Source organism: Polyodon spathula, chromosome 58 (genome assembly GCF_017654505.1).
Source record: "Polyodon spathula isolate WHYD16114869_AA chromosome 58, ASM1765450v1, whole genome shotgun sequence".
NCBI classification, from domain to species: domain Eukaryota; kingdom Metazoa; phylum Chordata; class Actinopteri; order Acipenseriformes; family Polyodontidae; genus Polyodon; species Polyodon spathula.
Genome location: NC_054591.1, coordinates 302,254 through 318,458, shown reverse-complemented (window position 1 = coordinate 318,458; position 16,205 = coordinate 302,254). Strand labels below are relative to the sequence as shown.

General features: G+C 41.2%; 1 protein-coding gene across 1 annotated transcript in view; it reads left to right on the top strand.

Annotated features, from left to right (window-relative positions):
- Positions 1-2,436: 2,436 nt before the first annotated feature.
- Positions 2,437-16,205, top strand: part of LOC121307711 (membrane-associated phosphatidylinositol transfer protein 2-like) — a 32,675-nt gene continuing 18,906 nt past the window's right edge. Inside the window, exons 1-3 of the mRNA XM_041239963.1 lie at positions 2,437-2,610; positions 15,200-15,414; positions 16,072-16,108. Coding sequence (XP_041095897.1) covers positions 2,533-2,610; positions 15,200-15,414; positions 16,072-16,108 — 330 coding nt within the window. The 5' untranslated portion in view covers positions 2,437-2,532. The remainder of the gene's footprint in view (positions 2,611-15,199; positions 15,415-16,071; positions 16,109-16,205) is intronic.

Genomic DNA, 16,205 nt, shown 5'->3' with positions numbered 1-16,205 from the left:
TTTGGTGTTGTTGGTGAATTTACATTTTAATACTCTTTAGTATTGAATTAGGTGGATAACAATAGTATAATTCGTACTGTTTTACAGTATATAAAAAAGGAATCTCTCAAATGTAAAATAAACCTGGTACCCTGTCAAAACAAAGAAGATGTGTGTACAGAATAATGTGTGTTATTTGTTTCAGATGTCATTTATGCATTAGTTTTCTTTGCATCATATAATTTCGAAACTGTCATTTATAAATTGTGTTATATGATCGAATACAAACGCTGTAATTTCTGCTACTTAAATGTATTTGAATATACTCCAATCTGACTTTGAAATGAATATCTGCTTAATCTAACAAGCAGCTCTTAGTAAAGTCTTTGTGTTCTTTATTAAATTCAGACTTTCTAATTTTAACTGCTGTTGGGTTTATTCCATTTCTGCAGCACAAGTAGTAAAATGAGCTTCGTGACATAAAGATGGAAGTGAAAAAGTGCGCGGGGGGCAGTGCCGTTACCCAGAGAAATAGGGGGAGTGGGGAGGAGGGAACGGCAGGTCTGAGTGAGTTTGCAACATTTTTAAACTGAAAAGCCCTCGTCTTGCAGTCCTGGTTTAAGTTAAGCGAATCCTCCTTGTGCTTTTATGTCGTTGTAGCTTTTAGCTAACCGCAAGAAAGATCATACATATTGTATGCAATGGGCTTCTGAAAAAGCAGGTGTGCTTGAGCAGAGACCACAAAAAATACAAGATTAACACTTTAGAAAATATTGGGCACAGCAACGCACTCGCCAAGCGCTTAATGGAGTCAAATCATGTTCTGGAAAATGCAATGCATTTTGTTTTGGGTATTGTTTTCATGTCAAACCAGAACCTTTTATTTTTATTTTGGCAGGACGTCAGTAGGCTTTTCAAAATAAGAATGATGACATAGTTCATGTTTTAATAAAATGATTTATATAAAAAATTTAAAAAATTAAAAAAAAGCAGGTGGTTTAGGAAATGTTGAAGGTGTTCATTAAGAGGAATGCGATTCATTTTAATTTCTCAGTGCTGCGACTGTCACTTCTGAATTAATGAGATGAGGAGCTGAGTGGAACATCTTTAATGCATTCATAATTCGTGATCAGGGATCCAAAATTAAAGGAGCGCCGGCATGTGAAACGGTGGCATAAAAATGGATGAAAATTCACGCAATGAATTCGAGCTTCTTCTCTTCAAAGCTCAAGAACATTCCATAACCACATTCCATAACCACTTTCTTCTAAACTCACAATCCCCCCTGGACTGTATGAGTCAACCATGCTTCGTTAGTTATCCTGGGATCACCCCTAAAAGAAGCGCTTGATTAGCCGTTTCCATGCTGTGGAACTGGGACATGCCATACCCATACCAAGTGGCCCTTCAGCATTACTGCAGAAATTCAGCTTATTGAAGGAAAATCCTTTTTAGCTAATTCTGTAACAGAATATGTATGTATGTGTGTGTGTATATATATATATATATATATATATATATATATATATATATATATATATATATATATATATATATATATATATATATAGATTAGCTGGACTAGAGCTTCAGTGTAATTGGATGATGCTAACAATCAACAGATTCATACTGTAGATCAGCAGGTCAGCTTACTTCTTTAACCCAATCATGGTAAAGAGCCCCTGTTGGCACATGTTGGCACACTTGCCCCACATGCATGACAGATATTGTGCCGCCCTCAGACTTGGAACGGAACCCCAGCGAGAATTCTCACGTTAAAGCAAGGTGGATCTTTTGAGTCGAGTTATGAAAATCACTTGTAATTGTACGCTGTGATCTGTCGCGTGTAAATAATAAAATCCATCTCCTGGCTAGGTCACAGGCATAGCCTAATTTTATAATGGTTACTTTGAACAGGCAGTCCTTTGCTGTGTTTTTCCTGAGTAGCAGATCAGACATAGGATCACCTTTTAGCCAGTGAGGTTGGGCAGACTTGCTTCCAGACTGCAATGTGCGCAGCAGCAGCAGCAGCAGCAGCAGGACGTGCTGTGCTGTATAAAGTCCTGGGATTATCCAGCTTACACTAAGAATACTTGTCATGTGAGTTAGCTAATCAATTGGAAAACGCTTTCACCTTTTATTTTTTATATAACATTCTTGATGCTGCTGGTTCCCAACTAAAATGCTGTATAAAAGCGGAAAAAAATGATTGTAGTTCATCTTCCAGCAGTTTAAAACTGGGGATTGTGGCATCCTGTTTCTTTGGGCTTGCTGGGATTCTTGCATGAAAGGTTTCTTAACTGTGTATTTTTAGAAATGCAATAATTTTTGGTGCGAAGCAGAAAACCGCTTTCCTTGAACTGCATTTCTGTGCATTTTTTAAGGTCGTGTCTTGGTTTCTTTGAGTACTGTACTAATTCAGTCTCTCCTCGTTTGTTTGTGTGTGTTTTGCAGGTTTTCTCAATGAGTTCTTTGCAAGCTCTTTAAGGCAACATCGCTAGCACCCATTGGATTATTAGTTTTTAACTGCGAAGAAAGTCTTTCCCTGCCAAAATGCTGATAAAGGAATATCGCATCCCTCTGCCCATGAGCGTGGAGGAGTATCGGATCGCTCAGCTCTACATGATACAGGTAAGCAGGGCTTCTGAAGACAACGCATGATTAACCCTACTCTGTTTTCACTATTGTGATTGTCTTCTCAATTTGATGGCTATGTTACAGTCCATGATTGATTTATGTTCTAGCCAAGATCACGGCAGTGACTTCATACTCCCCCCAGACAGGTTTGTGTTTAATATGTAAACACATGATGTGGCAATGGTATACTAAGCTGAACTGCCTCTTGCTATTTCCTATAGTAACCCCTGGGAGAAAACAGCGAGAAAGCTGTGTAGACCAATGCTTTTAACAGGATAAATGTCTGTGATGCAGCTGTTTTACAGAAGAGCTGCTTGCGTTGGATTGCATTGTATTCAGCTGCACGAATCAGGTGTAGCACCTGATCATTCTAGTCTCATCAGGGTTGTGGTGCTTGATCCTGTTAGACCTTGGCATTGCAGTGTCAGTGTAAGGCACTGTGTCTAGCGATAATGGAAGCGTGGGAATGTCAAACTTGGTGGCAGTCCCCACTGAGTACAGACAGCAGCGGTCATTGTGCATGGAAATCAATTGATATTTCTCAGTGCAAATTAAACAGGATCAGAAACTGTCTGGTAATACACTCGGATCAGTAAAATAGACTAAGCTACAAGGCCATGCATTGGTTGAGAAATAATGTTAGGTACAGCCCATGCTTTTACAGCACATTGGAACACAGACGATGCCTATAGTCTTGTATAAAGCTGAACTTTGATGTGGCGGTGTATTAGTAGTCCATATATACAGTTTAAATATATTTACTGTAATATAGTATCAAACATTCTGGATTCCTCACTAATCTTATGAAAGTGCAGTTTGTCGGTATTCCAGTTTTAATGTGACACAAAATAGAAAAAAAAAAGCTGTTTGGAATAAAATGTGTTTAGATGATGCCAAAATGGCTTAAAAAAAAGATTAGCTTTGACAATATTCTCCAGCCATGGTGCTTATTTCTGAGCATTGTACACAATGAAAGTTATCAAATAATCTCACGGATTATGCTGTTGAAATTGCTCTAGAATGCTGTCGTTTTTTGTTAATACTGGGATAAAGTTGACAGTTTTAGGCTTTTTATAAATGTTTGATATATTTTTTTGAACCCCTACCAAATGGTCTGAGTCATGGCTACTGAAGCGAGAGCCACTTTCAATATTATTTACACACATGGCATATAATGGGTATCGCAGTAGCAGGAACCACACACCACTGCATTACACTGGTACCATGGTGTGCCATCAATACCACCGCGTTGCCATGTTGGTAATGCTCCGTGCTTACAGCTCTGGTTCCTTCAGGGTAATATGCTTTATGGAAATGGTAAAATTCCCTTCTGTAGGAAGCTCAGCCCACAGGTTTAGACTTACAGGAGAAAGGAAATTACATATTTTAAGCCAAACTTGTAAAAGATCAATTACAACGTGTGCAATCAAAGCATTTAATGTATTACCTTAATATGTTGAGAGGAATCAAAGAGTCCATTTCTGATTTTCTGCTCTGGGTTTAGTTAGAATTCGGCACAATAGCTCCTGTCTCTTCTACGAAAGCATCTGTACACAGTCTCCACTCTTCCAGTCCATTCTGTTGCAAGACCAACAGCTTGTTAATTATTTAATTGATTGTCAGCAGAGTCCATTAGATAATGAATCAAATGGTGTGAAACACAGTTCAGCAATAATATAGGAGCTGGAGGGGATCTGGTTTGTATTGATTCCTGATACAGGTGACTGCTACTGTGCTAAACTGGCTCTTGAAATAAGAGTCTGGGAGGCAAATTCATGACCGTGTGATGGATGGGGACAGGGCTATTACTCGTGTGTTGAGTAGCCAAGCAGCTCCACTACATTTATGTCACTTATCCAATTAGAGGGGGCCAACTTCAAAGCAATCTGGCAGCCTGGGGTTCCAAGGGGTGGCCTGCACTTTGAACCGGAGGCCTTGCAAGACCCATCTGCTTCTTTATCAGTTAGCAGGGGAGCCGTTCTTATCGGGTCTGCGGGTGTGGCTCTTCACAATAAATGAATCCTTTTTTTTTTTTTTTTTTTTTTTTTTTTTAAATCTCATAAATTCCTTTCAGGTTTAACAGTAGTTACACTTTGCCACTCACAGTTTCACTTTTAGTAGATAATACTTTTAAAGGCTTCTTGGGGTATTGTGTAATTTACACCATTGTTAAATAAAAATCAGATTAGGCAACGCAGACTGAGAAATGATTATGTTGGTGTGTTCACAAGCATTGCCAGCATGTCGTCTTTTAATCAGTTCTTCCTAAGGATTCTTTTATGGATGGATCAGTAACAAGAGCTGCTTGCAATGAATAAGTAACCGAGTACTGCATTACGTTTGGTATTAGTAATAAATACTAGTGAACAAACTTACTTTTAAGCCTGTTGAAATGGGTTAGTGTTATCTCAATTGTGTTATATTTTCCTCTCATCCAGATAACTTGCAATAGTACCTTAAATGGGTCTGATGCTCCCAGCTAGCTCTACCATCTATCTCAGTGACGGAGGGCCCTGTTGCATACTATGTCATAGGTCTTGCAAGGATATAAATAGATTTTGACCTGTTTTGATTTTGAAAAACCCATAAATGAATAGAACTCCAAATGCAGCAGTTCTTTGCTTTTGAAGAAAAAAACCGCATACAAATGCAAATACAAAGAAGCTGCTCGGTTCGTATTGCGTGTTTGAGAGAGTGGAACCCCCTGGCGACCTTGGCTAGGTGAATCTACGTCGACACTGTATTCAGATGTATTTATGGTGCTGCAGTGTCATGCGTGAAGAATGTTACATTACAGCTGAAGCGGGCAGTAGAAGACCTGGGCTCTGGGCGCCATGGTTACAAGTGACATCATTCAGCGTGATAGTAACAGTAATGATTTGAGAGCGAGAGAAGGGGAGGAGGCCTGGCCAAAGATAGCCTGAACTAAACCCATTGGATTGCTAATGCAGTGGGGTCGCCATGGCAACCAATGCTGCTATTCAAAGATGCCAATCTGTACCAGGAAGCCTTTCTTTGTGTATTACTGTTTCTGTAAACCTCAGGAGACCTGGGCTTCGATGTACAGTACAGAACAATGTCATAACTGAGATTGCAGATCTTATGGAACACAAAAAATCAATGGTTATCCATATTTCTTCAAGCCCAGTTGTTTTTCTCCCCCTGAGAAACTATGAGTTGCTGTATTTTAAGCATATGAGCAGTTGCTTATATATTTAGTAAACTAACCCCTTTGTATTTCTTGCCAGTAAACAGCTTCCCAACAGTTAGATACATTTCTAGAGCTGGAGGCACTGTGGGTATTCACTCTACTGTTTCGGTCTAAATCTCCCAGTCGCCTCGGCTTAATTAAAACTACTATAATTGCCATTGATGAGTACAGCTATTTTAAGATTCCTCAGTCAACCGTAAGTGTGTAGTAATTAATATGAAATTATTTATTAACTACAAAGCATTAAATTGAATGCATCTTGCCAAGTTATTTTTGTTAATGCTTGGTTACTGTTTAATTGTTTGTTTTAAGCATTACGAGTTTTTGCACAAAGAACAACTGAGTAGGTGAGCTGGGTTGCTGTCATTGTATACTACCTTAAACTGCTTTAATGGCGGTACAGCAGGGACACCCACTTTGCTTGAATTCTTGTCCTTCATGGCACCACAAAACTCGAAACCATGGCTCCCAGCTACCATTCAATGCATGTTATTATTGGTCCTGCACAAGAATAGCAACACTCTCTTCTTGTTACAGTTCTCTCTGCCTTCCTGTTGATTACTTCCCAGGTTCTGATGTAAAGACAGGTTGTAATAAAGCTGCTGCTTTTGCCTGCTCAGATATGAATCGGACTTGAAAATGTACTAATGGCTTCTGCCCCGGTGAGGGCTCTTAAAACCAATATTTTTTTCTGCCGCCATGCCAGTGATTTCATAGTGTGCCCAATGCACAAAGTCTTCTTAATGAAGGAAATAACGTTTTGAGGGCACGACAACAGCAGCCCTGCATAAAACTGCTTACTTCAAACGAACTCAAGAAAAAAACGATTTCAAAGCAGAATGGTGTTTGCTTAGCGCAGTCATTCATGTCAGTATGTACCCTTGCAAATGATTACGCTGCCTAACCAGTAATTTAATCCACTATTGGATTTATTACTATACAGTATTTATTGCCATCAAATTATGCTAATGTGCTTTTCTGGAAACATATTACATCATTTTGCAACCCAGGTCTTTTTGAGAGGGGGGGGGGGGGGGAGAGACAGGTTTCTTTTATTAGAAAATCAATGCAGAAATCATTGCATAATTTACAGCCTGGGCAGCTGCAGCGAATGTCATTTTTCACTTAGATGATAGTCATTTTTCAGGCACACACTGCACATTAAGTGAATGGCACCCTGCACACCCAGCCTGGTGTATCTCTGGCTCTGGGGCTGCGGGTGCTGAGAGCAGATTGCTGGTAATGAATAAGGTGTCGAGTCCAATGAAGACAGGAGACAGTTCACAGAGCACAGGGCTGAGTCGAGTCGCTACAGTGCCGTTTCTTCAAGGCATGTTTTAGTTTCCGTGCAGATTCCTGAAAGTTTAAACTTTAAGGACAAACCTGTTTTTAAACTTATTTGGAAGGTTTGTAACCAATCGGAAAACACACTGTACGATGAGAAATACACCACTTTACCATGTGCACTAGTATAAAACACAACCGCTGTAGTTGGCTTGCACATTGTTGACAGTGGTTAAAGGTGTAACTCTTGAATAACATTTAAACTCTAAGCTATTAGAAGCCCAGGTTTCTTGTAGGTATTATCTGACAGCTTATCCCTACAAGACCGGCAACACTTTTAAATGAGCTTCTGCTGCAGGGCAGACGATGCCTGGAGAATAGCGAGGTGTCAGCAGTACGGGGCTGCTGTATCTCCTGAGATGTCGCCTGTCAGTCAGCGCACTTCACCTTGCTGTTGTTGGGATTGTCCCCAGGGTGTGCGGTCCCAAGCCTAGCCACAGCGCACGCATTCATATCTAATTGAAGGATGCGATGTGTGATGCCATCAAAACCTCCCAGCATCACAAATCACTTTCCATTATTGGAATTGGCAACGTCCAGCTGAGAGAGATTAAACAGGCCAGTGAAAAACCAATTAGTGTATTTTTTTTTTTTTTAAAAGCAGCAGGGTTTCTCTGCTTATCCCTAGGTGGCCTTTAATGTCACCTGGCAAGACATCTTGTCTTAAGCGGGGCTAATGTTGGCGCAATAATGCCTTTCTTTCAAACGGGCCTTGCGGCTGCTAGCATTGTGTTTATGCAAGTTCAAGATCATTCTACAGTGTCATTCAATCAATCTTTATTTTATATAGCGCCTTTCATAGTGGAACACCATCACAAAGCACTTTACAAGATGGAAAAAATACAAGAAAATCCAGAATACTTCACATAGAGAAATGCACAGTACATGATATACAGTGGAAAGTACATAATACATGTTAGTAGCATAGTACATGAATAGTACACTAAATACAGTGGAAAGTGCATGATACGTGAAATAGTACAGCAAATACAGTGTGAAGTGCAGAATACATGATAGCAACAGTACATGAAATAGTAGCAGCAGCTAATAACAGATATCAGGCTTAAGGAGCATGGAAAGCAAGAGAGAACAGGTGGGTTTTGACAATTGATTTAAAGCGAGCTACAGTCAGAGCATCACAAACCAAAGCTGGGAGAGAGTTCCGAGAGTCGGAGCCATGGAGCGTTATCCAAGAGGATCAGTTAGACCTATATGGTGTTGATTCATTGTGGCGTGGACTTCTCAATCGCTGACTCTAGGCAGTTTTACCCGCAGCTGGGGGTTTGTATTCTAACGTGGATCTTCATGCCAGTCACATGTGCTGCATCAGCACTTCAGTCCGGTATGTGTTTTTTCATTAATCATGTTAAGGATATTATTTTTCTTCTGGGGCTTTGATGGTGTTGATATTGCTTTTAGTCTCATGGGCCCATCTCTCTGAGTTCATGCGCTGGAATAATATTTACTGTACTGTGGAAAACCCTGTTGTTGTTTGAATTAATTCAGGCCTTTTCTTGCCAGAAAGAGCACCTTCCTGTACATGTAAACCGTGTCCCTCCAGTTATACACATTTCGGAACGAGGTTGATCTTTTTCCCATTTGTGGTTTGATTTGTAAAGCCTGTCCACACGCTTTCCAGACCCTTGGACGGACTGACGGTGCAGCTGGAACGCATATTGAAACTTCCCATCTGCGCTGTACTTGACATCGCATCACATGACCTTATTAAATTTTCTGCATTGGGACAATGGGATTTTTTTTTTTTTTCTCTTTCTCACATAATAGCCATACCAAACTGAGCAAGCCTTCTAATTGAAATTCTAGTGAGGTATGTCTTTCCCTGCTTTGGCTAATGCGGGTTTGGAAACACATGGAGGTCAAGTGTCTGACTCAATTTAAAAAAAACAAAAACAAAACTGAATAATCATTTAGTGGTGATCATACATATCAGGAGTGATTTACTCAAATGATTTTGCCACCGCTGTAAGGGAAGTGGGCTTTGCCTGTAATGTTAAAAACAATGTCTCCAGCCTTTGCAGCAGTCTGTATAGAACACTACAGCTGGAGCATGACCGTTTCTGATTGTTTTATATTCTTTTAGTTTCGCCATTACCCATAGAGTTTGTAGTGCTACAGCTGGAAACAGATACATGCTTATATATATATAATCTTGATCTTGATGTTAGGGTTTGGTTTGCTGGTTTGCAGTGAAGGCTCAGAGCCACTACAGAGCAGTCTATGTCAGGCCCAGCTCTACTGCATTGTGGACCAGTCAGGACTAGTCATTAGCTGGGCTAGCAATGCACAGGGGCTCATGGATTGCCTGAGGCTTGAAGCTCTGAAGGTTGTTTCTGTTACAGATTTTGTTTTGAAATGCTACTCAAGCATCCCATACACTATCTGATATTTATGACCAAGGTAGGTGAAAATATACTTTCCATTTTAAATAGAGCCGTGTTCCTGCTAACCAAATACTGTAGTTGCAATGGGATTTTTTTCTTTTTCTTTTAATTTTTACTAACTGCTCCTGACAGACTTCTATACTGAAATTAAATAGAATTTCAGGGGGATATGTCAGTGCAAAATAACACTAAAAATCCAGACATGATTGATGTTATGCCATTAATCATTTATCATGTTGTAACTCTTGTAATTGAAACTGGCTGTGTATCACAATCATATCCAGTTTTGTAGTGAAAAATGATTTCAATGACTCTTCTATGAAAACATGCAAACATCAGGGGGAAAAGGCTTTGAACACTTGAGTGGTTTAGTTTGGTCCTTTTCCTTGCAAAGTACACTGTCTGCTATAGAAATACAAAAAAAAACCACAGGTTCAGCAGGACAGGGCATTCTGGGAATTCGTTTCTCTGCTTACCTGCCACACGCAGGTGAAGGTGCGGGGCAGTGTTGATGCTGTTTCAGTTGAAACCCGGAAATCAAGCGCTCCGGTTTTATAAATGTAAGTAGCCTTGCCGAATTTGACATTCACACGACTAAAATAGTTCCTAAAGAAAATAGACTGAGCCTTAAATAGAATGCAAACAGGCTGTGGGGATTGTTTGATGAAATACTCATTGTGCAGTAATCTCTTGATATCTGAACTACACACTTGGAAACAGAAATAGGTATGTGCCAGTTTATTTTCATGCATGGCTGGACAGGAGTCAGGCTACCTGTGCCTCTGTGTTTTACATGTGTTTGAAGGTTTGGGAAACTGTAACATGCAGTTTATCTTTACTGCTTAATGCTACAGTGTCGTGATTCCTCATTGGAAACAGACTGGCTTGAGATTTATATAAGCGCATGTACAGCAGGGGAACAGTTCTAAAGAGGGACCACTGTGGAACCTGGTCTCCCCAGATCTCGCGTGACGTTTCCATCTGCACCCTGAAACCAGTCTGTAACAACCAGTATCACACTGGGGCTGCCAGCAGTTCCACCTGCAGTCTGCAATCCATTCTGCCACTGGACATTACACACAGCTCAAAGATCACCTGTGTGTTTCATGTTATTTTATAATGGCAATTTATGAACGAATTCAGCAACCTCTGATATTTCCCTGATGGTGTACTATATTCCCAGCCCTTGTGTTTTTTTTTACCTCCAGTCCTGGATTGTAAACCCTCTTTACACGTATTTTGCAATGGACTCTCATTAGGTAACTTTCACCATCAGTGTGAGATGGAGAGACTGCTTCCAGCCATCAGCCCTCATTAGGTGTGACTGAGTCCCAGTTGAAATCAGTTTATTCTTGACCTGCAGCTGAAGGAATGAACACGTCTGTACTGGGTTGAACTAGTCGTGCCATTTTCAGAATTTGGTTAAAAGCTCTTGGTACAGTGAACTTGTTGTTTGCACTTAGAAACAAACCTAACTTGTGCTGGGGTTTTATTTCTGTACCAGCTGGCTATCCGTTGAAAAAGGAATCGGTTATTGTGTGTTCCTGTTCCAGTAGTTCTGGTCGCTCGCTTTCTGTTTAGTATTGCGTTTCTTTTTTTAAAATGTGTGACATTGTAACAGCTTTGCTTTGGCGTTCTGAACGAGGGTGCAGGCGCTTTCTGTCAGTCACAACAAACAAAAAGAAGCCTGCAGTGTACGATTGTTTGTTTCAATGACTCATTCTGCTGCCCTCCGGAGCTCTGAAATGAGGTTTGGCGTAGGCTCTGATAGCAGTGGTAGGTAATTGTAATCCAGTAAGGGCTCCTACGCAGTCAAGAGCACTGCGCCTGTGCTTGCTGTGCTGTGCTGCAAGACCCATCTTAATAAAAAGCCTTTAAGTTACTGGCATTCTTGCTAATCATGGTGCCTCTACTCTCTAGGCTCCCTGTTCCAAGTAATTTAATGCTATTACTTTAGCTGGAAGGGATCAGTGTAACCATCTGTCCTGCAAAGCTGTTGATGGGGCTGGCAGCATACAGTGCCGTCAGCATTAGACATGGGCACTGAAGTAACGACTGGGGTTCCTCTTGAAGTGGAAGAGGTCTTCATCTCTGCTGAGATTACTGTATGCTGGACAGGGATGTTAACCAGCAGCAATAGCTGTTTAGTAGAATGGTTGTTGGTTGTGATCCTGTAGGAGTTTATTTTATTTGGTCAAACCATAAGGTTTTACTGTTATCCAAGCTCAGGCAGGCTTAGATGATCACACAGTAACCCTGGAATGGTTCCAAGTGATGTGCAATGTCTTCTTTCCATCTGTGTACATTTGAAGGCTGGCCTCATTTATATTGCAGTAACAGGGCTGGCAATAAGACTTCTATTACAAAGCAGTTTCACCCATTTCAGGTTTTACTGCACGCTTGATTAGCCGCAGCGTATAGATAACAAGCTAGAAGTGTGTTCTGTTAAACATAGCAAAACCAGGAATGGATCAAACTGCTATGCAATGGGGGTCTTGTTTCCATCCCTGCAGTAAGAGTGGTTATACAATAGGCTGTAGTGGGATGTGACATACTTCAGATCATCCTGAATACCGAGCATTGAATGTGAAGTGTATGGTGCATGTGTTCAGTTGTCAGCTACTAATTTGTTTCACATAGGTTCAGTGCTGAATGCATTACAAGTCTGTCTGGCTGAGTGCTGCATGGATGTAATCACCTAGGCTTACTCCCATATCGAATGAAGACTCTGGAGACCTGAACTTCTTATTTGCTTGCTCGGTGCTGCACACTATATCTTATCAGAAGAGGAGCTGACTGCCCTGGAACACAAGTCATCAGTGAGCACACTCAACCCTAGATCTTGTTTCCCTGTATTTCACTCACCTCTAGTTCAATGTACTTGGTCAAGAGCTGCAGTTGCCTGCTGGGAAAGCAGTGCGCTGAAGGCCAGATTATGGACGACTGTAGCAGATGCATAGTAAGAGCACTGAACTTGAGCAGGGGGGTTGTGTGCATAGAGTCTGCTGGGATCAAAGCATTTGAAACAGGAACAGTAGCCATATCCTCCCCATTACCGATTAGGTAACAGGTAGGCTTGTGTATTTCGGTTTCGTCAGCGATCCCTGTGTTTCAGTGGCCTGTGTTCCAGGGCAGGTTATTAATGTGGTCTGTCAGTCTTCCAGCTACAAAGAGTGCATAAGCTAGGGATTCCCACTGCAGTGGAGGGTGTGAGAGTCTGTCTCGCGCAGCGTGGTGTTCTTTTCCACGCCTGTCGAGTCTGATTTCAGAGTTTTTTACCCCAGCCCATGGCATGTAGGGAGGCTTTAATCTGAGACACAAAGCCTTTCCGTGCTGCTGCTTGGAAATGGAAAGGAAAAGCTAGAGAGATTTTATTTTTTGCCGTGCTTGGTATGAAAGTTTCAAATAGCTGCAATTTCTATGATGTCACACCAAAGAATTTGATAGTGCTGTGATGGTAAGGCATCTAAAGGACATCTGCTGGAGTGAGTTTCTAGCTGTATATTGCAGAACTGATTGATGTTGGAATGCTAGAATGTCGTGATCCATACAGTTGAATGCCAATAAAACAAACTTGCTTGCTGTACAAGCATGACTGTGTCAGGATATTTAGTTACAAAGACTTCAATATTATTATTCAGTAATAGATGTGTGCCTCTGTACATCTCCCTGGTCTTACACTGAAATGCAGTTCAGTGTCTTACCCTGGCAGCAGGATTCACACAGCAACATGCAGTACTGTTGTGTTTCTGATGCTCTGACTCTGTGGAGTGGATTGATTCCCCTCATTTCTTAATAAGTTGCTGTCATTTATTAATAACTCCAGAGCTGGGTTTTATGTCAGTGGAATGGGCCAGATATGCCGGTGCTTGGTGCAGTGACGTCCTCCCTCCACAGTGCAGGCTTGCTAGAGGCGTGCCAAGCCCAAAGACTTTCCATGAAATGAAATGAGCAAAATGCAGGCCGTAAACATTATTAAATGCTTCACGTCATTCATGTTTCAGCCCTCTGGGCTTTTTCACTTGGATAATATGATGAAAGGCAGAAGGATCCCAGAGTTATGGGCGGGAGGGGGAGGGTTACTGTTTTTATAGAGGTTTTATTTGTATCTTTTATATACACCCATGTGTCATCTGTCTCTTATTCCATTAAAGAAGTCATCGTGCGCAGTTTGGGTGAGATTACCTAGAAGCAAGGCTGCTTTTTATTGTCCTCATTAAAAAAACGGGAACACGATGGTATTCGTCTGTCTGCCACACTATACCGGGTGAACGCGATAACACGATAAAACATGTTGCGTGTACAGTTGTACACAGATGTAGCTCTTCCCCTGAAGAAACCTTTGCAGACTCACAGCACTGTTAGAACAATGAATTTGGATCAAACAACACACAGTCAACCAGAAGCAGTAGAACACTGGCACTGGTAGTGTTACCAGTTCATTCCGTCGCAATTCCATTGGTAAATTGTTACCGCTGTGCTATCATTCTGTCAACATCTTATACCATTGTAACTAGCCTAATCTCACTGTGGGCTCTTTACATTTGCATTGCCATAGTCGGTGGATCAGTGTAATGCATAAATATGCATATCACTGTGCAGCATTGGAGTCCCATACTGTAAATGCGTTCAGTTATAAACTTTACCTAAATATGTGCTTGCTAGTCACTAAAGAAACGTAATGTCTGACTTTTTAGTAACGAGTATATAAAGATGTTCTTTTCTTTGTCGCTTGTCCTTTGTCACTTTCAGGGCTTCTGCTTTGCAGAGAAGGCAATCGCACTTCCCCTGCAGGATGCCAATGAGTCTTAAAGAAATAAAGAACAGGTCACTTTAGAAGGTGGATTCCTCTGTAAAAGACAGAGCTGTGCCATAGTTCCTCTAGTGGAAGCAGTGTCACTGACTTTTGAAGTGATACAGTGTTCTCAGTGTATTATTTAATGCAGTCTTGCTGCCAGCGAGAAGGATTGTCATTGACATGTCGTTTCCTGAAACTGTATCTCATTCAAGGTCTGTGGTTGCAAACAGTGGCTTCAGTGTCAGGTGGGAATTGTTTGCTTACCTTTTGGGATTCAGATGTCTACCTTGATGGGGTTTCCAGAACTGCGGGTTTACTGGTAGCCAGTCACAGTTGTGAACTGGAACGTGCTGTAGGCATACTGGTTCTTTCTGTTACTAGTGCGCTTGTGAAAGCTCTAGATAGGTTCACAATAGAGCATTTCACAGTAGATTTTCTCCTGTAAAATAGAATGGAGGGTTAGCAGTACAGAAAAGCTGTGGAGAGCCTAAACATTTAGTGAGGTCAAGATTCTCAAAGCTGTTTACTCCAGATCGTTAGTAGCACAATTTTTATGTGAAAGGGGATTTAAAAAAAAAAAAAAAAAAAAAAAAAAAAAGCCATTAAAATTCTAAAATGAAAAAGAAACGACAAAGTCTCCTTTGCAAGTTCCTCGGTTAAAAAGCCTTTATTGTTTATATCTGGTTTGGTAACTTTTTATTGGGGTTGTTTCTTCTTTCTATAAAAAAAAAAGTGCTCGCGAAATGGGGTGCGTGGAACGGCGGGCTTGTCCCAGCCAGCATGCAGAGCTGCTGAGTAAATGAGTCCCGTTTTCTTTTGTGATTCCAGAAAAAGAGCCGCGACGAGACGTGCGGAGAGGGGAGCGGTGTGGAGATCCTGGAGAACAGGCCCTACACAGACGGCCCGGGAGGCTCAGGGCAGTACACTCACAAAGTGTACCACATCGGGATGCATATTCCCAGCTGGTTCCGGTCCATATTGCCCAAAGCGGCACTGAGAGTAGAAGAGGAGTCCTGGAATGCCTATCCCTATACTAGAACACGGTGAGGAAAGGATACTGTCTTCCACTGATTCTCACTTCGTAAAACAGTGGCATGTTTAACCCTTTAACATTATAAACAGTGGTTAACCCTAATGAGTAACACAAAGAGCTGTTCCCATGCGGTCACGATGTACAGGAGGCTGTGATTAATGACATCACTGTGTGTTCTCCAACACCTTTTAGAGATCTTTCTTGTTGCATTAACCTTAATAGTGACCACCTACCATACCATGAAGAAGGGTGTTCCAGGCCTGGCCTGTGCTACACCAGACCAGGGTGGCGGTTTCTCACGATCCCCTTCACGTCTGGTTTGCTGACTGATAGAATTGAGAGCGGAGGCAGCATTCATAAACATCTCTGCAAGGTTTGCACCGAGTCTGCAATTCCATGGAACCGCATTCATTTTCAAAATCCCACATGAAATTTAGTTTCAAAGCTCAGTTTGTCCACGGGTTGCAGGTTGTGCTGCTATTGATTGTAAGCACACTGGATTCTGTACACATCGCTGATACTTTGGAAGAAGCTGATGTTCCTTCCTTCAAACTACACGCATCTATATGATAAACAAACGTTTGTTGACTTTATTGTTGTTAGATTGCGCTTTTACATTTAATGCATCTTTTTTCATTATTTAATATTCACAAAATTTTAATTTTAGGTGTAAAATGACTGGATCCTCTGCTTGTGAGAAACGTGTATGGAACAGAGGTCAGGAGGTCCAAGTCACACATTCAACACTATCACATTGGTTTTTAAACAACACCTCAGTATTTCAGCCTTGTGAACTTCACA